Raw genomic sequence first — 25288 nt, 5'->3', positions numbered from 1 at the left:
TAAGCTGGCAAGTGTATATTTTTGTTATGATACAGCTTGTTGACTGAAATATGCCACAGTAGAAGAGAATAAAAATAGATATATTGCAAAATGTGTACATACATTTTACATTATTTAGAAATGGCTAGAATTGATTTGATTGTGATTCTGGAGCTCTTTAGATCAAAGGAAGCAGAAACAGCCAAGAGAATTTGAAACACCCATTCAAATATTCTAGTATATCCGAGAAGGGAAGCCCCATGATATCGGTAATGTTTCAATCTCTAAGCCCTGGTCCTTCTCTATATATTGCCCCAATGTTCTCATCCATCTACCAAAATAGGACTCTGCCACTGTCCTCCTCCTAGGAGGTCACCGTAGTTGTGATTTGTGGGTAAAATGAGGTTACTTTTCTCAAACCAAGGCAAGAACTTTCATCAAATGTTTCTGGCATTGTGATTGGGTGTACTGGAGAAACTACTGGAAATGGCAACGTCAAAGTGTCATCAATGACTGCTACTGGACAAGTCTTCATTCATAGCTTTTTAACGATTGAAACGTTAGAACAAAAAGAAGCTGTTGCTAAGAGGTGCATGCTTCTGTGCATTCGTGTTTTTACAGTATGCAAGTGAGGAATTCTAAGCTCCCCAGGTCCCTTAGGTTATTTGTAGACCTGATGCATATCATTAACCCAATGCTAAATGTGTTGGTTCGCACAGATAGACTCTATAAAAATGCAACTTTAAAAGGTCACAGATTAAATACAACATCATTGTTTGTGTTACCAATAAAGAGCTAGATGTCATTAAATGTATTTCCAGTTTCAGCGACAGATTCTGTGTGGAATATACTTACCGATCCAGGTCTGTAACTGGAAGGTGTAAGTTAATTTTAATGAGTAGAGTCTAATGCAGTTTCAATCTAAGAAAACATCCAGTGGTAAACACGTTTGTAAACCCAAGGCTGGCATCTTCACTTTTCATAAGCAGTTGCGAAAAAATGTTTGATTGACGACAAATTGACAGCAACGGATTTGTGATTTACCTTTGGGGAAACCCCACTTCCTAATCTTGCAGGTGTTCTAGCGGTTGACTGAGTTTGGACGTCTGTGTTTCATGGTAATCTTAATGTTACAAAGTGTCTTCTTTCTTGACATTATAATCAACATAGCCAAGCAGACCCTCAAAAACTCCCCAGAGTGTTCTATGACGTCGTCTGACAATCATATTTCACAGATAGGGAATCCCACTTCCACTGTTTTTACTTACAGAACTCCCTGCTATGTTTAACGTGTGACTGAAACAACCGGTTCGCCCATATTTGGAAAATAAAATACTCATTTTCAGTCTAATTCCAAAAGTATTTTGGCACCAAAGCGTGATAGCGGTCTCCTGCAAATGAGAAAAGTTATATGTCTAAATAGACTGTTGCTTGTTGTAAGCAGTCACTGTGTACTGCCTATGAGTTATTTATGTACTCCAAAGTCTCCTGAGATCTTTGTCTACGGCTGTCATTAAACTGAGCAAATGAAAAATAAAGGGGAACTGCCGAGTTATTCATATATGTATTTACTTCATTAATTGCCAGTGAAGCATTTAGTTATCGTATATACAGGGCTGTATGCAGCATTACTGATGACGCTGGGCTGTAGAATGCGCTGCAGTTTGTGTTGCACAAATACTGCGCCTTGCAGCAGGATAGCTGTATGTGCAAAGGACACAGTATCAGAATATGTGGTAATTATGTTGGGTTACTTCCCTCTATGTGACCAGGATGTTTGGTGCCTAATCCTCAACCTAGGAAAATAGTGGCCTTTTTGAATCGCAGGTCTTTTGTTTTTTCTTAAAAAATACAATGCCAGATGTGGTGTGTCATGATCACATGTTTAAATCTAGTTTCCCACCACAGCTCTGCTAAGTGTCCCTGGTCCATGCGTGATGTTCTGCTCTTGACCCATTTTTTCTTTGAACCCTGGGACTTGTTTGTTGCTATTGTCCATTAGAAAACGGGACTACAAGTCCCAGAACTCAAAGGGAGAAAATGGACTGGAGCTGCACTTCACTCATGGATCTGTTAAAGTTGTCTAAAGTTGTCTACTATGCCATCAGCATTTCAGTTTTCCCAGGCCGCTAAAGTGATGAGCACCATTCAGTCGTGTAACAAAAAATATCTGTTTTCTGTCACTAGTGCTAAGAGGCCCCCTTGTAGGTGAATTTGCCACTCTACAAACAGCCTGTTAAGCTGCATAGAGCTTTTTTTCAGAAGGGTTTCACCTAACGAAGGAGGGGTCAGGAGAAGGATTATAGACTTGTGAGACGGCTGCTGGAGGTGAACATCAAGCAAGCCAGTTCGGGTGCTGTGTTTATACACGTTAAGTTGGCAGTCCTAGTCGGCATTGTTTCTTGAGTGCACCTAGTTTGCTAGCTCTTTTCTGTGTTGATGTTTTTATCTGATGCACATGAATTTGACTTGCTTTCGTTAGCTGCTGTGTAGCCTACATGCATTGTAAATACAACATACACTGAGGCCCCAGCATCTTTGCCTGGGTTCCAGTCTGCCATCTCCCTTTTGTATTCAGATTCCTCGCGCAGAGAAACGGGGTGTTCACAAGACTAAAGGGAGAGATTGCGGGTGGGGGGCTTTGTGGCAGATTTTAAGTGATTTTGAGAGAGAACCAACAATACATTTCTAAATAATTTCAGTGTCACTGAAGATAGTTGTGCAGTCTATTTTTCATTTCCACGTGCACCTTTGATAACTGTAGAGCATTGAAAATCTTCTGTGATATAGTCCAGGGTGAGTAGCACTGTTGTGAATTAGGTTTGGTGTATTAACCCCACACCCTTTCATCGATGTCTACCAAACTACCCAATATATAGATAAATCAGACTGTCTCATTACCAGGGCCAGACATGTCTCTGCGGTACACTGCTTCAAGCGAGCCCCTCTAAGTATGTTTCCCTGACTCGAGCACTTTCTTGTTCATGTTTGATGCTAGAGGAGGTCACACTATCTGAAGAAGACATGCTAGCTTACTCACACACAAATGTGTGTTTTTCCTTCTATGGGTCCATGTGATGTGTATGCGTAGTGTAATCAATAATTCGGTGCACCAGTTCACAAACATCTGTGATTTCATTTCTTGAAGATATTTGTGTAGGCAAGCGATTTGGAGACAGCACAGCGGCTTGCGCTCTATTCACGATTTGAGTGACTATAGCAGCAATATTTACAATCCCGCTTTCAGGCATAAGACGCATGCAGGCCTCTTCTAGTGCCAGGCAGAAGTATCGATTTCATCTATCCGACATAGAAAGACAACACTCTCCCTTTTTTTAATTAGTCTTCTTTCCAGATGTTTGCTCCTGAGAACAGCGCCACGTAAGCTTCCATTTACTGTCTAAAGGCACCTGATCTAGACGTGGAGCTAAATCCCAGTGTCACCTGTTTTGCACGAAGTAATCATTTGGAGGACTCCCCTCTTACTTCCTGTATTTCCAGTAACTCCCATTCTGAGGTGATCTATGTCCTAAGCTCCCATGACCATGAACAGCTCAGATTTTCAACTTCCAGGGGACGGGTCTGCTCCTCCTCTCAGCAGTAGTGTCACTGTGATGGAGTTTCTTATGCATCAGAATGATAATCCTTCTCAGATCCTCCGCCCTGCTCGGTCCTGGGAGTTGCTCCAAAACGTTTGAGTCTGCTCTTTCTTCTCGCATCGATCCAAGGTTCACAACAACCTACTAATAATAGGCCTCGGCCTCTGCCCTTATGAGGTTCCTGTGGCCCTGGATTCGGGGAAGAATGAGTTTGCTTTTCTCAAGTCAGGCCCTCGGTCCCCACGAACATTCTGCTTCCTGCAGATGCTTCTGGGATCGGAAATTATTCGATTGGAGGAACAATTGAAAACTGAAGCTTCATTCAGGGGAGAGATGGTTCTAGTTAGAGTTGAAATTATTTTTCACTTCGCTCAGAGATATAGGAACTTGTGTGATATATAATGGTCCATACGAATTCCCTTACAGGGTATGGACTGTGTGACAGTTTATCAGTGAAAGTTGTTGCATAATTCACAACTTGTTAAAATGATTTAAAGGGTCGCCTATAAAGAAGTTGTGTGAGGGATGACATAGACGGAATTGTATTCCTGGCTTTGTTTTTGTCTGCTGTTGTTTAATAGTGAAAGGCAAGTTCGGTCCCTTCACTTCTCATGTTAATTTGAAACTTGATGCCTATCATTAAACCAGTGTTGAACATACTGAGAGTAATTGCATAGTCTGTAAAAACAGTAACTCATCCACACCTTCTAGTAGGTTGTCTATAAGTATTTACTTGAAAACACTTCTATTAAGTTCCTCAGTTCAGTTTCATGGCTGACATCGTGTGGTTTGTGCTCCCTGAGACTGGTATTGGTAACCACCAGGTCAAATCATTGTTGGAAAGGAGCACCAATATTTGAACAGAAATCTCCAGCCCCTCCCCAAGAGCGTCCGCAACTGTAGAAGCATTTGTAAGCACAGGACAGGTTCTCCGGATGTCCATATCTGTAAACTGGGATAAAATAATTTAATTGTTTGCAAATCGGCTGTAAAATGCTAAACAAAGTTTTGACTATTGTTCGGAGAATCCCAATCCCACTGCTAACTTTAGCATGCTCATGGTTCCTCTACTTAAATTTCCCATCAGAATTCTATGTTAGACTCTCAAAAACTGTTCAAAATTAGGGATGGGTGGAACTCACCAAGTGAAATACCTAAAAACTGCAAAATTCTGCATAGTTCTGGTAGCAGCGGAGCTCCGTGTATTGCACTGCTTGTGCTGATTTTTAGCACCGGGAGCTTGTCCTGCGCTGCCAAATCAGTGGGAATGGCACCACCAATCGTCCTGCGCCTTTCTGCCGCTCGAGTAGATTTTCTACTCAAGCGTCGGCTCTCCAATTGCGGGGGGCAGCTTTCTCAATGCCAGCGGTAGCGACCTGCCTTGACCATCCGCATTAAGAAATCTCACTGGGAGGCGGTCTAGTGCTCGATTTTTCTCTCTCGCCAACTTAACTATGGCAAGCCGCACATGAGAAAAAACTCCACCACTTGATAGTTGGCTGAGTTTTTCCAAAACTCCACTCTGCAAGTGGAGTGGGCAAAAGTCTGCAAACTCTGCCTGCGGAGCGGATTTACCTTCCATTCTTATTCAAAATGCACAGTGACCTCATCAAGGAATCACATTTTGGAGATCGGTGGACACAGGGTTTGTGGCTCCGGGCCAGCAATAATGGAGCTCACTACTACGTGAAGTGTGCATCACTAGCCTCACACTCTCATCCAGAAGGATAAAGTACTGATGGATTGCCTCAATAGAAGATTGTCAATCCTGCAAACGATATGATATTTGGTGGTTGTATGTGTACTTTATTTACTGCGGTGAGAGGAACTGCCTTTGTTTTTCATTTTAATAGCTATGAAATTGGTAGCAGTTTTTTTTATGTATTTAATTAGTATATGTGCGGTGCAGTTGCGCCAAGGACCGTGTCACCAAGTTTGGTTAGTTCAGAAATATATACATTTTTTTATAATGTGTGACACGACATTGTGTGTTCAGAGGGTGCATGCAGCAATAGCAGAGTGCGCGTGTGTTTGTGTAATGTTCTTCAGTTGTGTGGTTCAAGAAAGTGATACTTCTCAGTGTGTGGGCCAGGAAAGTGATACTTCAGAATGTGCGATTCCGTAATGTGATAATTAAGGACTGATAGTAGATCTCGGTGTCTATCGGCAGGGGTTGATGGGCCTTTAGCCTTGTCCTGGATATAAAATGAAAGTCTGTTTTTTAAGGATGGAATCCAAATCATGTTGGATTACCGAGTTTAGAAACAGTTACTACAAACAGCACATGGCAGTCTGCCTTGTCTGCATGTTCAGTCCTTACATCAGGGTGGTTATTGTAGTTAACATTGTTTTTTCAGTGTCAGTTATTGTGTGGTGCACATGGATTTTTCTTGTATTTAATGCTGTTTGGCAGTCCCTATTCACGCTCAATAGCTGATGTAGCGTGACACAACACTCTTAACTGGCTACTACTCTGGGCCTGAATTTGCACTTTCGGCAGGACGTGTACTTTGTACTCCACGTGCAGACAGACGAGATGCGCACAATATTCAAGTAGAAGACTGTGGTGACCTCGGTGGCTGACTTATGGTGGTTGGAATAAGTGACTTTACTTAGCTCAGTAGTTTCAGCGTTGAAAAGATTAACGAGTGAATGCAACATAGAAGAGGGCGTCACAGATATTCATTGCACTGAAACATAGGCACGTCTGAGGTGGCAGCTGCTTTTATAAGATGTGGTTTGTTACCTTAATCCACTTCATTGAATCGACATTCACCGCTAGCTACCATTATGGAGGTTGATCAAATAAACCTTTTTATTAGACCAATCACAAATCTCTTGGGAATGCAGCACCTAATAAGATCTCTCCAAAGAATGCCTCTGGCACAGTCCTCATTATTGCAGCTTTCTTAAACTAATGTGAACATAATTTGAAGCTAGCAAAAAAGTCTGTCTTATGTGCTCCAGGATCATTTGCGATTGTCACATAATCGTGCGCGTAAACTGTTAAGGTGCAGTTTATAGAGTAATGTGCTTAGACTGCTGCCACCTCCTTCAGTGTGACCTTTGACCTCTGCTAGGCCTCTATATCTCATCCGTTCTATCGGTTGAAGTTCAAGCTATGTTACCAGCTTTAAATCTCTGTCCCTCCCTTCACAGGTAGCATCGTCTGCTCAGGCCAGTGTGCTGCTGTGGACGTCCTGTGCTAACACGCGTAGTGCGGGCGGCACCAGGACTAGTTCACCCCGCCACCCCACCCCCCCCCCCCCCCCCCTCCATCACTGGTGGACTTTAAAGTGGCATCCGTGCCACCGTTTCCACTCACTATTAAATGTACAGAACTCGCTCTCGTGCCTGGGATGTCTCGCTGGCATAAAGCGCAGGAACCTTATCATAGTGTCCTTTGCTTATGCTTGTTTTACACACCTGCAGTGAGTAAAATGGATTGATTAAACCCGATATTTCACTCCGTTTTCAGACAGTTCAGCTGTGAAAGAGAGCAATGCTTGCCTCTTTCTGTCTCAAGCTGTTCTGTCTCTAAAGAAAGCACTAACTCCGAGAAGTTTCATGTTGAACGAATTCATTTTATGCCCTGAATAGTCATAAAAGGCGCGCGGCCTTGTACTTTAGTCCCCAGATTTTAGGGACCTGTGGTGGAGGCGGACAAGGCCGGTCTCCATCTTTCAGGGGTAGCTATGATTCATCCGTGAAGTTAAATCCTCATTCCCGGCTCGGTCCGGCTCCTCCAGTAAATTCTACGCAGGCGCTCCCCTCACCGCCCCCAGCAGCGCTGAGCCAAGGGGTCGCCTGGTCCCTTATTCTCAATGAATCCCCTGTGACTTTAAAAACGAGGCCGCTGCTCTGATTGGAGGCTGCTTCAGCCGTCGCTGGTTAGTTTGAAGAATTTGAAAAGCAAATCAGTGGCTACTGTCGGCAGTAAAGCTACCCAGAATGTTATGTTCTACACTGCGCAGCACTGGAATGGAAATGAATGTGTTTCATGGTATTTTACAACGCGCAAGCTGCTGAACTCCCCGGGATTGTACCCCAGCCATACCCCACTGGGGGACACTTGGTTAAGCAGTCGGGGTCAGTCAGTCTCAGGGAGAGCGTCCTTCCGCCATCCCGCTGCCTTCCCTCGAGCTCAGCTGCCACAGGTCGCCCTGGGATGAGGAATAACCCCTTGTGTTCCTTGGTCATCAAGCCTTGGTGTGCGCTGCTAGCTCTGGTCACCTGTGCCCCTGGTGAAAAGAGACGAGGCGTGTCTTTGTTACCTCAACTTAGAAGTCGCTCGTTTTTCTGGCCTAAGTTGTTGGTCTGCACACTTTCGTTCCGTCTCTCATGGGCGCCTCCCTGGAGACGGCTGCAAATATGAAAAGCTTATGTTAGAAATCAGTACAAAGATGGAGGCGGCAGGCAGTGGCTACTATCGGCAGTAAAGTTAGTTACCCAGAAAGTGTGTTATACACTGCTCACCGCCGGCAAGGAAATGAATGTGTCTCGTCGTCTTTTACAACACGAAAGCTGCTGAACCCCCCCAGGATTGTGCGCCAGCCATATCCCACTGGGGGACACTTGGGGAAGGATGCAGTCAGGGGCCGTCAGTCGCCTCTGCAGTGGGCTTGTTCCCATGCGCCGCCACCCGCAGGGAGAGCATCCTTCCGCCGTCCCGCTGCCTTCCCTCGGGCTCAGATGCCACAGGCCGCGCTGGGGTGAGGAATAATGTCCACGAGTTCCTTCTCTTTTGTCGCCAAGCCGTGGTGTGCGCTGTTAGCTCTGGTCACCTGTGCCCCTGGTGAGAAGAGACCAGGTGTGTGTGTTACCTCTGCTTTGAACTCGCACGTGTTTATGGCGCAGGTTCTTGAACCGCACATCTCGTCCCGTCTCTCCTCCACTCTCCGGATACAGGGCTGAAAATCGCAGCTTTGGTATCTATCAAGAAGGAGGCGACAGGAGGCCCCGTGTGCTGGTGGCAAACCGGTAGAGAAGAAGTGGGGCGTGGATATGATGTTCATTCGTAAGCTCAGTGTCCCGGCGCCTACTTAGGTTGATTTTCACCGGTGATCCTCAGCAGAAGCAGATCGTTTCTTCACATAGACCATTGCAAACGAAGAGCACCATCCACAGTACCGAACTCAGGAAGTAAATCATGGATGTAGCAAGGAAACACACATCATTGGTGGATGCGCTGTGCTTTCGTGTGCAACACTCTGACTGCCCCATAACGGAAGGAGGTTGCAATTGTATAGAACGCAGCAGTGTCGCGTAGTGTCCGTTCTGAAATCTTAAAATCTACTGCTAGAAACATGAAAAACAATCGCATGATCTGAATACACTGGTCGCTTGTTAAAATATTTGTATTACAAGGCTACGAATGTAATATCCATGTAAGGACTGGTTATCTAGTTTAAATGGAGATATATAACACATGACTCACTCCACGGAAGTCCTGGATAGACTGGGAACTTTGATCTCGTATGTAACGAGAGACCGGTCGGTTTCATCTATGTCTACAACTCGGGTGTTGGGGGCTTCAGGCAATGAAAGTGAAAGTAGAAATGCCTCTGTGGGTAACAGCTAAGCATCAGCACTGCTCTGTGGGAACCGCTGCACTTACCGATTAGGACACTGAGCGCCGCTGTTCATCCACCACAGAAGAAAACACACGAACAGAGAAACCCAACCACGTGGTTTAAACACAGCATTCCCCGTCAGAAGGGAAACTCTCTGGTCATCTCAGTGCACTGCAGACTCTCCGTGGGTGAAGTCTGTCACCGGGCGTCCTTTCCAGACCTTACAGTGCTGCAGATATTTAGAGGGACTCGCTGTACCTGCAATGGCGCATACACCAAGAGTGTGTCGCATCGGAGCTCAGGTACCGAGGCGCTGTTACTCCGGAGCTCAGGCATCGAGGCGCTGTTACTCTGGAGCTCAGGCATCGAGGCGCTGTTACTCCGGGGCTGAGGCATCGAGGCGCTGCTACTCCGGGGCACAGACACCGGGGCACTGTTACTCCGGGGCTCAGACATCGAAGCGCTGTTACTCCGGGGCCCCTCTGCTGCTTCTTGTTGCTCTGCTGACAGTCTGTGGAGCCGCTTCCGGGCAGCTGCGTTATTCCATCCCCGAGGAGATGAGGAAAGGCTCTTTTGTTGGGACTGTGGCTCTGGAACTGGGTATGGATACAAAGGAGTTTTCAGGAGGAGGAGCCCGCATAGAAGTCAGAGGTAGGAAGCAGTATTTTGCTCTTAATTTAAGAAATGGACATTTAAATGTCAATGAAAGGATTGACAGGGAAAGCTTGTGTAAACAAGTAGCTCGGTGTCTATTAAATGTAGAGGTCATTTCAAAGAACATTATGAAAGTGTATGAGGTCGAAGTGGAGATTCAAGATATTAATGACAACGCCCCCGCATTTACTGATGATCAAATAATATTACAAGTCATTGAAATGACTGCCCCCGGCACCCGATTTGTGCTGCCCGAGGCACACGATGGAGATCTGGGCGTGTACTCTTTGCAGAACTATCAACTGAGTGCAAATAAACACTTCACGCTGGATGTAAAAAGCAGTACAGATGGCACAAAGTATGCAGAGCTGGTCCTGGAGAAACCACTGGACCGGGAGGAGCAGGAAGTTCACAGCTTGATCCTCACAGCCACGGACGGAGGGGATCCGGTCAGATCAGGTTCACTGCAGATACAGATCAATGTGCAGGATGTGAATGACAATGCTCCAGTTTTCAATCGGAATGTTTATAAGATCAGTGTGCTGGAAAATGTGTCCAAGGGAACTGTTGTGGGCAGCGTCACAGCTGTTGATATTGACCAGGGAACAAACGCAGAAATAACATATTCCTTTAGCAAAATGGAGGAAAGCATTGTGGAAAAACTCAAGCTGGATTCTAAAACAGGAGAAATAGCTCTGATTGAAAATCTGGATTTTGAAGATTCCGAATTGTATGAGTTTGAAGTCCGAGGGAGTGATGGGATTATATCTTCACGCTGCAAAGTTTTGATACAAGTCATTAATGTGAATGATAATATCCCGGAGATATTAATGTCGTCTGTGCTTAATCAGGTCCTGGAAAATAGCCCGCTGGGTACAGTCATTGCTCTTCTGGAAGTATACGATAGGGATTCAGGAGAGCATGGAAAAGTCACTTGCTCTCTGCCGCCTCATCTGCCCTTTCAGTTGAATAAATCAATTGGAAAATATTATAGTTTGGTAACTAGTGGTGTTTTGGACAGGGAACAAGTTCCCCAATATAACATAACAATTACAGCAACAGACAGTGGAACTCCACCACTGTCTAAAACCAAAACCATAAACCTTCAGATTACAGATGAAAACGACAACCCACCAGTATTTAATCAATTGTCATATAGCTCCCCTGTAATGGAAAATATACCTAAAGGCACTTCCATTTTTAGAGCCAAAGCAACAGATTTGGATTGGGACAAGAATGCAAAGATCAGTTACTCCATCATTGATGGACACATTGAAGGTACACCATTTTCATCTTACATATCTATTAATTCTGACTCCGGTGTCATATACGCTATTCATTCCTTCGACTTTGAGCAGTTCAGAGAATTTCAAATCAGAGTAAAAGCTCAAGATGGTGGTTCTCCCACTCTTATGAGTAATGTTACTGTGACATTCTTTATACAGGATCAGAATGATAATGCTCCTGAAATATTATACCCATCGAACCCCACAGATGGCTCCTCTGGGCTGGAAATGGCTCCTCGCTCCTGTGATCCAGGTTATCTGATCACTAAAGTGATGGCTATTGATGCTGATTCTGGGCAGAATTCCTGGCTCTCCTACCAGCTGCTGAAGTCCACAGACCAGGGACTGTTTAGTTTAGGTCTTCACACTGGAGAAATTCGGACAGCTCGCCCTATTATGGAGAAAGATTCTGTAAAACAATTCCTGGTGGTGTTAGTGAAGGACAATGGGCAGTCCCCTCTCTCTTCTACAGTTACGGTCACCATAGTGTTGGCAGACAGTATGCCGGAAATGCTTCATGATATAAGTAACCCTTCAGCTCCCACAGATATGGAGTCAAACCTCACACTGTATCTGGTGATAGCTGTTGCTGTTGTATCCTTCTTGTTCCTTTTCCTGATTCTTCTTCTTTTTGCCATCAGGATTCACCACTGGAGGACATCTCAGTTCAATGACTCATCCGAGGTCAACTTTGGTTCACTTCCTGGCTCCCATTTTGTGGGTATTGATGGAGTCAGAGCTTTTCTCCAGGCTTATCCTCGTGATGTCTGTTTGACAACAGAATCAGGGAAAATTCCGTTCCAGAGTTCAAGCAACTCAAATACTCTTTCTGGAAACCAGAATTCCGAAACTCGAGTGCCACCCCTCTTGACTGAAGATTTTTTAGGTATAGGCAAAGAGGATCATTTATTTCTTCAGGTAAGTTAACTAGCTGAGCATTTGTTTTAATGCACTGAACGCTGGCTTTTTTGCAATGTCAGCTGTGAATAATAAGATGGCAAATGTATATTTTTATTTGATACAGTATGCTGACTGCAATATGCCACAGTAGCAGATAATAACAATAGATACATTGCAAAAATGTATACTTACATTTTTCAGTATTTAGAAATGTCTAGTATTTATTGCACTGTGATTCTAGAGCTCTGTAGATCAAAGGCAGCAGAAACAGAACATTGAACTCGAAACACCCATTCAAATATTCCAGTGTGAGTGGGAAGTGCAGCCCCTGATATATGTAATGTGTGAATCTCTAGACCCTGGTCCTTTTCTATATATTGCCCCAATATTCTCATCCATCTACCAAAATAGGACTCTGCCACTGTCCTCCTCTTAGGAAGTCACCGTAGTTGTGCTTTAGAGGTAAAGTGATGTGATTTTTCTCAAACCAAGGCAATAACTTTCAGCAAATGTTTTTGGCATTGCGAATGGGTGTGCTGGAGAAACTACTGCAAATGGCAACTTGATTCCTATTAGGCCCATCCCAGTTATAACACTTCCTTCTTTCTTTTACTACAGCATGTTAAACGACGTGGGGTCTTTGCACTGCATCTGAAAATAGATACAGTTGCTGTATATTTTCAAAGTTTTTTCAATGACTGCTAATGTACAAGTATTCGTTCATAACTTTTTAGTGACTGAACCGTTTGAACAAAAATAAGCTGTTGCTAAGAGGTTCATGCTTCTGTGCATTCATGTTTTTACAATATGCATGTGAAGAACTCCAAGCTTGCCTGGTACTTTACTTTAATTGTAGACCTGATGGATATGATGAAATCAGTGGTAAATTTCCTGGTTCGCACTGTTGGTCTCTATAAAAATGCAAATTGAAAAGGTCACAGATTGAATACGATTTTGTTGTTTGTGTTACCGATAAAGAGCTAGGCCTCAGCGTATTTATTTCCATTTTCATGGACTGATCCTGTGCGGAATGTACTTTCCGATCGTAGTCTGTAACTGAAATGTGTAAGATAATTTTAATGAGTAGAGGGATCTGAAGTTTTAGAGTAAAAGACATCCAGTGGTTAAAGCGTTCGTAAACCCAAGACTGGCCTCTTTGCTTTTCATATGCAGTTGTGTGCAAGTGTTCTGGTGGTTGACTGCGTTTGGACGTCTGTGTTTCATGGTACTCTTAATGTTACAAAGCGTCTTCTATCTTGACTTTATAATCAACATAGCCCAGCAGCCTCTCAAAATCTCTATGCATAAAAACAATCCCGCTTCCTCTGTTTTCACTCATAGTCCTCCCTGCTATGTTTACTGTGTGACTGAAACACCCGGCTCGCCCATAATAAGAAAATAAAATACTCATATTCTATGGCATTTTCACTGTCTCATGCCAAATGTACTTTGGCACAAAAGCATGGTAGTGGTCTCCTGCAAGTGAGAAAAGTAATTGTCTAAGTAGACTTGGTTGTTGTAATCAGTCACTGTGTACTGTCTTGGAGTTATTTATGTACTCAAATGTCTCCTGCGCTCCAATTCTACGGCGGTCATTAAACTGAGCAAATGAAACATTAAAGGGAACTGTTGAGTTATTCGTGTATGTGTTTGTTTCATAAATAGCCATTCAAGCATTTAGTTAACTTCTGCCCGGTGCTTTATGCATCATGACTGATGACGCCATGCTGTAGATGCTCTCCAGTTTGTGGTTCACAAATACCCCGCCTTCCTGCAGAACAGTTGTATGTACAAAGGATACATTCCTCGGAATACGTGGTAATTCTGTTCAGTTACCTCCCACTATGTGACCAGGGTGTGTGCTACCTAAGGCCTGATAAGAGGAAATGGTGGCCTTTCTGAATCAATAGGCCTTTTCCCCCTAAATAATACAACGCCAGATGTAGTGTGTCGTTACCACATGTTTAAATCCCGGTTTCCACCACAGCCCTGCCAAGTGTCCCTGGTCCTTCCATGAAGTTCTCTCCAATTCCCGTTTTTTCTTTGAATTCTGGGGCATGTGGACTTGTTTAGTCCATTCGGAAACGGGACTACAAGTCCCAGAATTCAAAGGAAAGAAATGGACTGGAGCTGCACTTCACTTATGCATGGATTTATGAAACTTGTTGCCTATGCCATTAGTATTTCTGCTTTCACAGGACGGTAAAGTGATGAGCACCACTGAGGTGAATAGCAACAAATATCGTTTTTCTGCCATTAGTGCTAAGAGCCCTCCTTGTAGGTGAACTTGCAGCACAACAAACAGCCTGTTAAGCTGCATAGAGCTTTATTTCAGAAGGGCTTCGCCTAACGAAGGAGGGGTCGGGAGAAGGATTACAGACTTGAGACGACTGCTGGAAGCAAACAGCATCAAGCAAGACAGTTTGGGCGCCGTGTTCACGCATGTCATTAAGTTGGCAGTTCTAGTTGGCATGGTTTCTTGAGTGCGTCCAGTCAGCTAACTTTTATGTGTTTATTTTTATCTGATGCACAAGAATTAGACCTTCATTTATTAGCTGGTGTGTAGCCTACTTGTATTATAAATCACAAATGCACTGTGCCCAGCCTCTTAGCCTGGGTACCAGTCTGCCATCTCCCTTCTGTATCCCGATTCCACGCGCAGAGAAACATGGTGTTCACAAGATTGAAGGGAGAGAGGAAGGATGCTGTGTGGCTGATTTGAAGTGATGTCGCGGGAGGCGCAACAATACATCAGTGTCTCTGGAGATAGTATCGGACTTTCGGTTGTGCAGTCTATTTGTCATTTCCACGTGCACCTTTGATAAATGCAGAGCATTGAAACGCTTCTATTATGAAGTCCAGGGTGACTAGCGCTGTTGTTGTGGCTTAGGTTTGGTATCTTAACCCCACGCCCTTTCTTCGATGTCCACCCAACTCTACCCAATATATAGATAAATCAGACAGTCATTACCAGGGCCAGACGTCTCTCTGCGGTGCACTGCTTCGCACGAGTCCTTCTAAGTATGTTTCCCTGACTCGGGCACTTTATTGTTCATGTGTGACGCTAGAAAAAGGAGGTCACGCTATCTGCCTCAGAATTTTAACTCTGACATGCTGCTTTCTCACACATGAATGTGACTGTTTCCATATATGGGGCCGTGTGGTGTGTATGCATAGTAAATCAATAATAGACCTGCACCAGTTCACAAACATGCATTTTATTTCTTTAAGACAGCAGAGCGACTCGCGTCCTATTCACCAGTTGAATAACTATAGCAGCAATATTTACATGCGTGCTTTTAGGCGCAGGGCGCACGCAGGCCTATGGGAGCTATTAAAGGGCCTTAGTTATAGCAAATGTAGTTCCAGCTATATATGAGACCCCCGCCAAAGCAGGAGGTGCTCTCTGATCTGCCTCCTTCAGTTCTGAATAAGTCCCAAGCGCGCACACACCCTATGACCTCACCCCTAATGAATGAGTCTGAAGCAGTGGTTACAAGGACACACAGGACACCATACACTTCCCTCCTGCAGACATCTTCCCGCAGTGCACACGCCGCAGGTAGTCACACAAACAGGCTCATGGTAATTCAACAATGGTGCTCACATGGTGGGATTATGGATCAATGTACCATGTCACAACCTCAAGACGAAGAGGATGTTCTCTCCTCTGATTCCAGCCGGAAGTCCTCGATCCTCAGTCCTACATTTCCAGCTGATACCTGACTCACTCTTCTCCATCAGGACACCTGCAGGGGGTATTTACATCTGCACTGTCTGCGACCACAGAAGATAGGCAGCGTACCAGAAATCGTTCTCTTAGTTATAACTAAATATAGGTGATTAAAATTAATGAAAATGTGGTGAAATAACGGTCTTTATTAGGATACTGGCAAATCGCAGTTTTTTATTTTTAAAGTGTTTATAAAATTACTAAGACTATGTAAAAACCGTGTATTATAAGCAATGATGCATAAAGTTCACCATTGATTCAAAATACAGCTGGACCAATGGAGGTGTAAGTGCGACTGTGTTCCCATTTACGTGACAACACCCTGCTCTAAAGAGCCCGCGTTTAGTAAAATCTGAGGTCGTGGTTCAACTTCCACCCAAGGTTATTGGAGCAGCCTGGCTGCCCATGATGAACTACCGCAGGGGGCGCTCATCCCCCTCACTCCAGGTCATGAATGTTGTGTGAAATGCATAATATAATCCCTTCTGCAAATTGGACCAGGCATCACCCATAATGACATCACAAGTACACAAGTACAAGTGCACTTTCCAGACTGCACAGACACATTGCGCGGTCACTGATCCAAGGAACGTCACTTCCTCAGATGGGTCAGTTTGGTTACTCCAGTGCACAGGCACGAAGAGTATGTTACTCCAAGGCTCGTACATCGAGGCGCTGTTACTCCGGGGCTCCTCTGCTGCTTCTTGTTGCTCTGCTGACAGTCTGTGGAGCCGCTTCCGGGCAGCTGCGTTATTCCATTCCCGAGGAAATGAGGAAAGGCTCTTTTGTTGGGAATGTGGCACTGGATCTGGGGGATGGATACAAAGGAGTTATCAGAAGGCAGAGCCCGGATTGTGTCCGAAGGTAGGAAGCAGTATTTTATTCTCAATGTAAACGACGGACATCTATACATTAATGAAAGGGTAGACAGAGAAAATATCTGCGGGAACATTTTTCAGTGTCACTTAAACGTAGAGATTATTTCGAAGAAAATCATGAAAGTGTATGCAGTCGAAGTGGAGAGTCAAGATATTAATGACAATTCCCCCGCATTTACTGACGATCAAATATTATTACAAGTCCTTGAAAACACTAACCCCGGCACCCGACTTGCACACCCTGAAGCGCACGATGCAGATGTGGGCGTGTACTCTCTGCAGAACTATCAACTCAATGAATATAAACACTTCACACTGGACATACGAGGCAGCACAGATGGCACAAAGTATGCAGAGCTGGTCCTAGAGAAACCACTGGACCGAGAGGAGCAGGAAGTTCACAGCTTGATCTTCACAGCCACGGACAGAGGGGATCCGGTCTGATCAGGCACCATGCGGATACAGATCAATGTGCAGAATGTGAATGACAATGCACCTATTTTTAGTCAGACTGTTTATAAATTCACTGTGTCTGAAAATGTACCAAAGGGGACTGTTGTGGACGGCATCACAGCTGTTGATTTTGACCGGGGATCAAATTCAGAAGTAACATATTCCTTCAGCAAAATAACGGAAAACGTTGTTCAAAAACTCAAACTTGATTCTAAAACTGGAGAAATATCTTTGATTGAAAATCTGGATTTTGAAGAGTCAGAAGTTTGAGTTTGAAGTCCGAGGGAGTGATGAGATTCTATCTGCACGCTGCAATGTTTTGCTACAAGTCATTAACGTGAATGATAATAGCCCAGAGATATTAATGTCATAAGCAGGTACCGGAAAACAGCCCACTGGGTACAGTCATTACTCTTCTGGAGGTGTACGATAGGGATTCAGGTGAACATGGGAAGGTCACATGCTTTCTGCCGCACCATCTCCCCTTTTAGTTGCATGGATCACTTGGAAGTTATTACAGTTTGGTAACTGATGGTGTTTTGGATAGAGAACAGGTTTCACACTACAACATAACAATCACTGCCATAGACAGCGGGACTCCAACTTTATCTAAAACCGAGACTATAATCCTTCAGATTACAGATGAAAATGACAATCCACCAATATTTCAGCAAATGTTATATAGCGCCTACATATTACAAAACATACCTCAAGGCACTTCAATTTTTACAGCCAAGGCAACTGATTTGGATTGGGATAAGAATGCCAAGATCAGTTACTCCATCATTGATGAGTACATTAGAGAGACTCCATTGTCGGCTTATATATCCATTAATTCTGAATGTGGTATAATCTACGCACTTCAGTCCTTCAGCTTTGAAAACTTTCAAGAATTTCAAATCCATGTGAATGCTCAGGATGGAGGATCTCCAGCTCTGATGAATGATGTTACTATAACTTTTTTTTTTATACAGGATCAGAATGACAACACGCCTGAAATATTATACCCATCAACTTTCACAGACGGCTCCTCTGGGGTTGAAATAGCTCCTTGTTTCTATGTGCCAGGCTTCCTTATCACTAAAGTGGTTGCTATTGATGCAGATTCTGGGCAAAATGCCTGGCTCTCCTTCCTGCTGCTGAGGTCCATAGACCAGGGATTATTTACAGTAGGTCTTCACAATGGAGAAATTAGGACAGCCCGCCACATTATGGTAAAAGATGCTGTTAAACAATTCTTGGTGGTCTTAGTCAAGGACAAGGGGCATACTGCTCTTTCTTCTTCAGTTATAGTCACCATAGTTTTGGCAGACAGTGTGCCAGAAATACTTGATGATATAAGTAACCCTTTAGCTTCCACAGACACAGAGTCAAACCTCACACTTTATCTGGTGATTGCTGTTGTATTTGTCTCCTTCTTGTTCTTTTTCTTGATCATTCTTGTTTTGGCCATGAGGCTTCACCACTGGAGGAAATCTCGGCTCTGTGATTCATCCACAGTAAACTTCGGTCCACTTTCTGCCCCTCAGTTTGTCGACATCAGTGGTGTCAGAGCTTTTCTCCAAATCTCTTCTCATGATGCATGTTTAACAACAGATTCCAGCAAAAGCCAGTTTCAGTTCCAAAGTTCAAGTGACACCAATACCGTTTGTTCAAACCAGAATTCTGTGGCCCAAGATCCACCTCTACTCATTGACGATTTTTTAAGTATAGCTAAGGAGGACCAGAGATTTATTCACGTAAGTTTATTTAATCAAAATCTCATTGTTTACTCTCAAATGCAAGACACCACAATTCTTCTAAAATGTCTGCCATAATAAAATAAAGGCAATTTTATATTTTCTACTACTAAAATCGTAGAACCGTAGCAGAAAAGCAGATAGAGGAAATTGTGAGCTGCATTAAAAAAAAAAAAAAGTTTTGAGCTTTTTTTTGCAAAAAGCCATATGGTTAGATTAACTGTGTAATCTAGACAAATTGTCTTTCCACTGTTTTGCCACTAGATAAAAAAAATGAGTGTCATCCAAAGCATAATTTCTTAATAATTGTCTTACAGAAAAGGTGGGAGCTAGGTGAGAGGAGAGCTATAGAAGGAATGTCTTTTTCTTGATGAAGAGGAAAGTTACAACATAGTGGCAGAGGTACAGTGCTTTAAAAAAGCTAATTTGGCCCCTGAAAGCCAGTGTCCACTTTGAATCTCTTCGGAAATGCACCAGCGAGCCAGGAGAACAAGAATGATTCGGACAGCTTTAAATTAAATGAGTTGCACTTTGTGCATTAAGAAACTAGCAAGATGGTAGAGTGTGTAACTGTAGTCAATACAGGAAAAATAAAAGATTGCGCAACTGTTTTTTTGGTCTTCGTTGGCAAAGCAGGAGATAATATCTTTGTGGCACCTCTTAAAATGAAAAAAATGTTTAATGAAATTCATCTAATCTGTTCAGAAAATGAAAAGTGTTCATTAAAAATGTAATGATTCCTAACAAATTTGCCTGGAGAAGGTGGAGTGCCAAGGTAATATGGCTACCACCAGAAAGACCACAAAGATGATGAGAATCTAAACCTTCATCTTGTCATCATTATAAGCATAAGGCATTTGGAGATAGTAGAACTGAAACCTATTATGTTGATTGCCTTGGTCATTGTTAAAAACATATGAGCAGACTGTTGCCAGCATATTGTTTAAAAGAAAAGCTAAATGCCTGAATTAGGGTTGTAAAAAAGTAACTTCACTTTTCCCATAATCCAGGGCCTCCACAACTTCATATGAATAGGAGGATTTAAAGAGAGTAGAGCTGTGCTTGAGGGATGCCAAGGTTGGGAGATTTGCAGATCAACGCTTGATAGACAGCTTAAGTACTGTTTGATAGAAAGGAGGTGAAGGACAGAACAAGGTCATTGATGCCCAGATGTGTGACCATTAAGTATAAATTAATGTGAGAACACTAAGTTCAAGAAGCACACAGGGCAGCCCTCCCTCTTGGAACATAAATGTAGCATTATTCTAAGGTCATGTGAGATAGCCAATATAGCAAACAAGGTGCTAAGAGGTGAGCATAAACAGAATTTCTTGGATCTGATTAAATTCAGCAAAATGAGAGATCTGTTGATTAAGAAGATGTTTGTCCTTATTAATGCGTCTGAATTCACATAGGCTGTTTGTTATGGTAAAGCTGCTGTCCACAGTTGCCTTTTAATGATTGAAAAGTTACCAAAAACGACTGTTGGGTTTGTGTGTGCAAAAAGTTGAGCTTACATACATTAGGATCTGTTGCAATTTACTTGTGAAGACTTCTCAGACTTTCTTGCCACCAGCGAGCTTTAAACATGCTACACATAACTAACGCAGTGACATGCTGGGTCTCCTTAACATGTACTGTATAAAACACCTTTTGAACATGTAATGTGTTCTATGGGATATGATTGTTTTACCTGAATGAGCTACTTTTGAAGATCTAAGTGTTAACAAATTACTTTCAGTTGCTGTATCCGAACCTGTGTAGGTCTCGTATCCTGGTATTCGTAACAGGGACAATGAAATGCAGTTCTAAATACTTCACAAATCTGCTGTTCCACCCAAGGAAGCAAATCTAGAAGTAAAAGGGCTTATACCGGCTCCTACTCTAGAGTTAAATTGCATCAAATTGACAGGAACAGATTTGAGTCATATTCAGGGAACACTCCACATACAGATGTGCTGAGAGCCACCAAGGATGGTGAGCTTCTCAGCCAGATAGGCAGAAGTGATGCTTATGATGGCTTTACAAATCATGTAGCTGGTTTTGGCAATGGGGAGGGTTGACACTGAGCTAGAAGAGTTACATCAGGATAGGGGTGATGTGATCATATCTCTTCAGGCCCTAGAGGAGACCAGCTGCAGCATGTAGAATGCCCTTAGGAGGGAGACCAATGTGACGTCTGGGAGTACATGCAACAGGGGGCTTCCACCGTCCAGATACTAGAGTACAAGGGCTTCCACAGCAGGTCTGAAGTCACTTTTGGGAGAAATTGTTTCACTTTCTTGGTGGATGGAGGTGGTTGCAGACTCCTTGTTTTCTTCCCTCATGGAGCTCTATGCTACTATAAATGTGTAATGGCAACAGCCACTTGTCAGCATTTTGTCTGGAATAAATATTAAAAACCAGCATATAAAAATAACTCTTAAGGCCTTCAGTATAAGTGGCCCAGTTGAGGTAATGATCACACCAGGTGAAACCCAATACCCTGGGTCCACTGTTTTCCAGGGGCAGTAGTTACCACTAATTCTGAATTAGCGTCCCCACTGAAAATTGGGAAGATGTGTCACTTGTGCTTTCGCGTCGAATTCCACAGAGCCCAGAATCTAATAGACATTTTCTTGTAGTAAATTTAGCAAGGTAATTGCGGGGAATGTACTAATTGCTGCATAACTCACAATTCTGGTCCCTGTACATCCATTTTTGTGAGCAGGGCCCGGAAATAACTAGACTGTGTTATAAGGGCTTAACTATGCACTTTGCCATCAATATGAGAAGTACTGCTGTCTGTATTATATGTTTAAATGTATGCATCCATTTAATTTGGTAATCAACCATTCATGTATTTGATTAGTTCGTGTGAGAACTATAATATGTGGTACGGGTCATATCATCACGATAAGGAAGGTGGTGCTGCGTTCAGAATAGAAATATAACATTTCCTTGTGTGACATTTGGAACTGCTGTACACAGCAAGGGCCATGTATCAATGACAGACTTGAAATGTGACTGTATGGTATTTTATGCTGTTGCTCAATTGCTTCACATTATGTGGCCAGGATATGAGGTTCCAAAGGGATGGTAATGGAGTGTGCAGCATATCTGTAAGGAAAGTATTTTATCCTTTTCCTGAATGATCCAAAGCAAGGTCTGTGCGCTCTGGTGTCCTAATATGTCCACTGAAGCATCCACTGCAATGATCCAGGCCTAATCTCTGGTTCGCAGGTTTGAATCCCAAAGGGCCTTCTAAGTCTTCCATCCTTCAGGGGTCGACAAAATGAAATGGATTGAGTTTGATGATTTTTATTTTCTGTCAACAGCGACAAGAGCCCGCTTGAGATGAATTTGCAGTTCTACAAGGGCAGGTTATGATGGATTCAACATTGTCTCTGTTGGGGTTTCAGTAATGTGGGGGTTCAGGAGAACAATTACTCATCCCAGAACAACAAAAGCGAAAACAGCCTAGAGCAAGCCAATGTGTGCTGCATGTGCACTTGTAGCACTAAGGTGGTGGTTCTAGCTCACATTGTTCGCTGTGTGCCACAATTATCCAAGAATATCTACCTTTCATTCATCTCTGGGTAGCCAAAGGAATTTTTAAATAGCCCTTGTATTGCGGCCTGAATCCTTGTCTAGCATCCTCTTTCTATATAAGCTGCGTGGCGTGAAGTTGAGTTTTCACAAGCATAGCATTGTGCTGTTCATGTGATGCATCTGTTAAGGAGCTGGGTCCTCTGGATCTGTTTTTAAGTGGTTCATAAGCGTAGCGGCATTACATTTTTTATTAATTTAAGGCTGGCAATAGATCAGCTGTTGTGTTTTCTGTTGTACAGTCTTCTTATTTATTTAGACATATCATTTTGATTGACTGTTATTCCGAGTTGAAGTATTCCACTTGTATATTTTAAATTAACCTTTGTTTCATAAAACAACTGTATTATTTCCCTTTGCTGTCATTAGTATGGAATTTATTTGAAAATAAGTCCATGGACAACACAAAACTGAAAATCTATTTTGATGGGATGCCAATGCAGTGAAACAGAGACATCATCATGACTAATGTTTTAGAGCACACCAGTTCCACAGTTCAGCAGCTGCAGTTTTGTTTCTAGCTCATATGAATCAAAAGTTACCAAGGTATCAAGGTGTTTCCACACAGTGGAAGGCAAAGGTTAACTGGTCATCTTTCAGTTGCTTATTTCTGTATTTGGTTGATAAACTGGTACTAATCAGGTGAACTATTTGCCTTGTCAGTATTTACATCTGTAAAATAAATTTACAAAATAATGAAATAATACTAAACAAAAACGTACTTCCCGCATTGTTTGCTTTTTCTTTCTGCCTATTCTAGCCATTCCTGCCGCATAATTATGGACTCCCTTGATGCATGATTCCATTGGTCCTGCTAATGTTATGCAGAATTTCTCAACATTTCACACTACTGAAAAAATTGAGCAAGTACAAACCCTTCATAAAGAATGTGTTGAAGCATGCTAACAGGACTCTAATTTGCACAGAATATTTCTCGCTACAGACATGTTCTCCTAGAACCAGTCTCTTCCTACTACCTCACTGTTCAAAGTGAGGTGAACTCTCACCTTAAAAAAAAGACACGTGTCAAGGGACACGTGAAAAATAATATTTCGCTAGGAAAGTACATTTTGATGAAATATCACAACATTAGATGTAAAGAAAATAGACAGTTTTGCTCACCTGCACAACCAGTATTTCCAGTTGATTTTATCTTTGGGTGACCAGGCGTCCTGTATTCGCCGGGACGGTCCCTGTTTTTCACCAGCTGTCCCGGCAGATTTCAGGAAATATAGCTCCTGTCCTGGTTTTTAGAGAGGGTCAACAGAAAATGGTGGGAGGTGCTTTTTTATGTTTTACAAAGCAGGGATTGTTACCAGTTGTTTTCGAGAAAGCAATTTAATTAACAGACAATCTTCTGGGTTCAAAAATGTCACTTTATGTATATTCTAACTGCCTAATCTCTAATTCTCTGCTGCGGAGCGCTGTCATTCTGGGTGCTTGTGTGATGTAAAACTGTAGTTCTATTTTCGTGAAATGTCCTAGTTTTTGGCTTTTCAATTCTTGTCACCCTATTTTATCAGCTCCATGGTGTGGAGCTTGTGGTTTTTCTGTGCTGTTTGTGATGGGCGTTGCCTTGAAATTTATTAAACCATGTTACTATTACACGAATATCTTTGGGACCCCATGGTAAAAAGCCGCACTTTCTTCCTCGGTCATTGTACTTGCACTCTTCGGAGCTTTCTAAGTAAAATGTGCCTGATAGTTTTATGCTTGTCAGAGTATTTTAGTAGTATGGTTCAAGTGGATTTCATTTTACAGAAACATATTGGCCTTTCAAGAACTTAGCCTATGTTTCGCCATGGTTTTTCTTTGCCTCATTTTTTATTTGTATCCGTCTAAGAAGATCTAATCAGTTTCCATGTGCTTTATAAAGAACTGTGTGTCCCTTGTCCCAAATTGTAGCCGAAATATTATCAGGACACGTGATTAAGGATTGCTAGAGTGGCAGCAACACCACACTTTCAACTCCATCATATACCATGTATTAACGGGGCTGTGATCTCTGGTGTAGGTGCGCCGTCCACACTCACACAAAGCTCAGAATTTGTAGTCTCGCGGGAGAGGCGGGGAGGCCCAACCCCCCTCTTTCCAGAATAACTGTGGAATCCGTTGTGAATTTAGTTCAGCCTGCCTGCCTGATTATTCTCATGGGCCGCCCTTTCATCTCACTCCACTTTATCAATGTTGTGTTGCCGATATTCTCTGCCCCGCCACATCCAAAGTGTACTGGCCCTTGCTTTCAGTAGAGCTCACATACACCGAATGAGGGCGCCTCAGCTGTCGCTGCTAAACCTGGAACCTTGCCATTGGCTGTTCATGGCATGAAGTGACTGAGCACCTAATGTCCCGCTCCGCTCACAGGTGGAACATGTTTCATCATTTCCTGCACCCCCTCCAGGCCGGGAAACATCCTTTACCACGATGGCGTTACAACGAGGAACATTTACTACGCAACACTTACCTCGTAGACGTCTTCACCACGCGTTCTTCTTCCACGATCGTCTTTACCACGCAAGTCTTCTTCCATCGTCATCGTCGCCACGTCCTGCGTTAACGTCAGTAGTGTAGTCCTTTTTTACTTTCTAAGGTGTGTTTTCAGCTTGTTGAAGACGTGAGTTCAAGGCAAAAATAAGAAAGAAAGGGGGCTTGGGGGGTCTCCCCCCAAACAAAAGAGAAAAGAAGGGGGGGGGGTTCCCCCCCTCCCCCCCCCAAAAAAATAATTTAAAAAAATAACGTGGGGAAGTAGAGGAAATCAACGTCGTTTTATTTTAAAAGGAAATGACGTATAACGTCAGTCATGAAGGAAGGACGAAGAGACGACATGAAGAGGTAAGAGAAATAAAAATTTAAAATATATATATTAATTGAGGGTAACGGGCAGGGGTAATTATAAAAAGTATTGG

General features: G+C 43.1%; 1 protein-coding gene across 1 annotated transcript; it reads left to right on the top strand.

The window, feature by feature from the left end:
- The first annotated feature begins 9307 nt into the window (after nt 1–9307).
- Nucleotides 9308–12003, top strand: LOC146810727 (protocadherin gamma-A11-like). The gene is made up of 2 exons (XM_085617786.1): nt 9308–11083; nt 11733–12003. The coding sequence occupies exons 1-2, from the start codon at nt 9415–9417 to the stop codon at nt 11864–11866; spliced, it is 1803 nt and encodes a 600-aa protein (XP_085473912.1). The 5' UTR covers nt 9308–9414; the 3' UTR covers nt 11867–12003.
- The last annotated feature ends 13285 nt before the right edge of the window (nt 12004–25288 follow it).

This window comes from Triturus cristatus, chromosome 7, assembly GCF_964204655.1.
Source record: "Triturus cristatus chromosome 7, aTriCri1.1, whole genome shotgun sequence".
In the NCBI taxonomy this organism is placed as follows: Eukaryota; Metazoa; Chordata; class Amphibia; order Caudata; family Salamandridae; genus Triturus; species Triturus cristatus.
The sequence above is the reverse complement of the archived record's forward strand: the minus strand, read 5'-3'. Positions and strand labels throughout refer to the sequence as shown.

What these genes read in the sequence shown, in the direction of transcription:
- LOC146810727 (XM_085617786.1), top strand. Translation starts at nt 9,415, where the DNA reads ATGGCGCATACACCAAGAGTGTGTCGCATCGGAGCTCAGGTACCGAGG. An exon ending in CATTGATGGACACATTGAAG is followed by an intron (nt 11,084 to 11,732) that starts GTACACCATTTT and finishes TTTTGCCATCAG; the next exon opens with GATTCACCACTGGAGGACAT.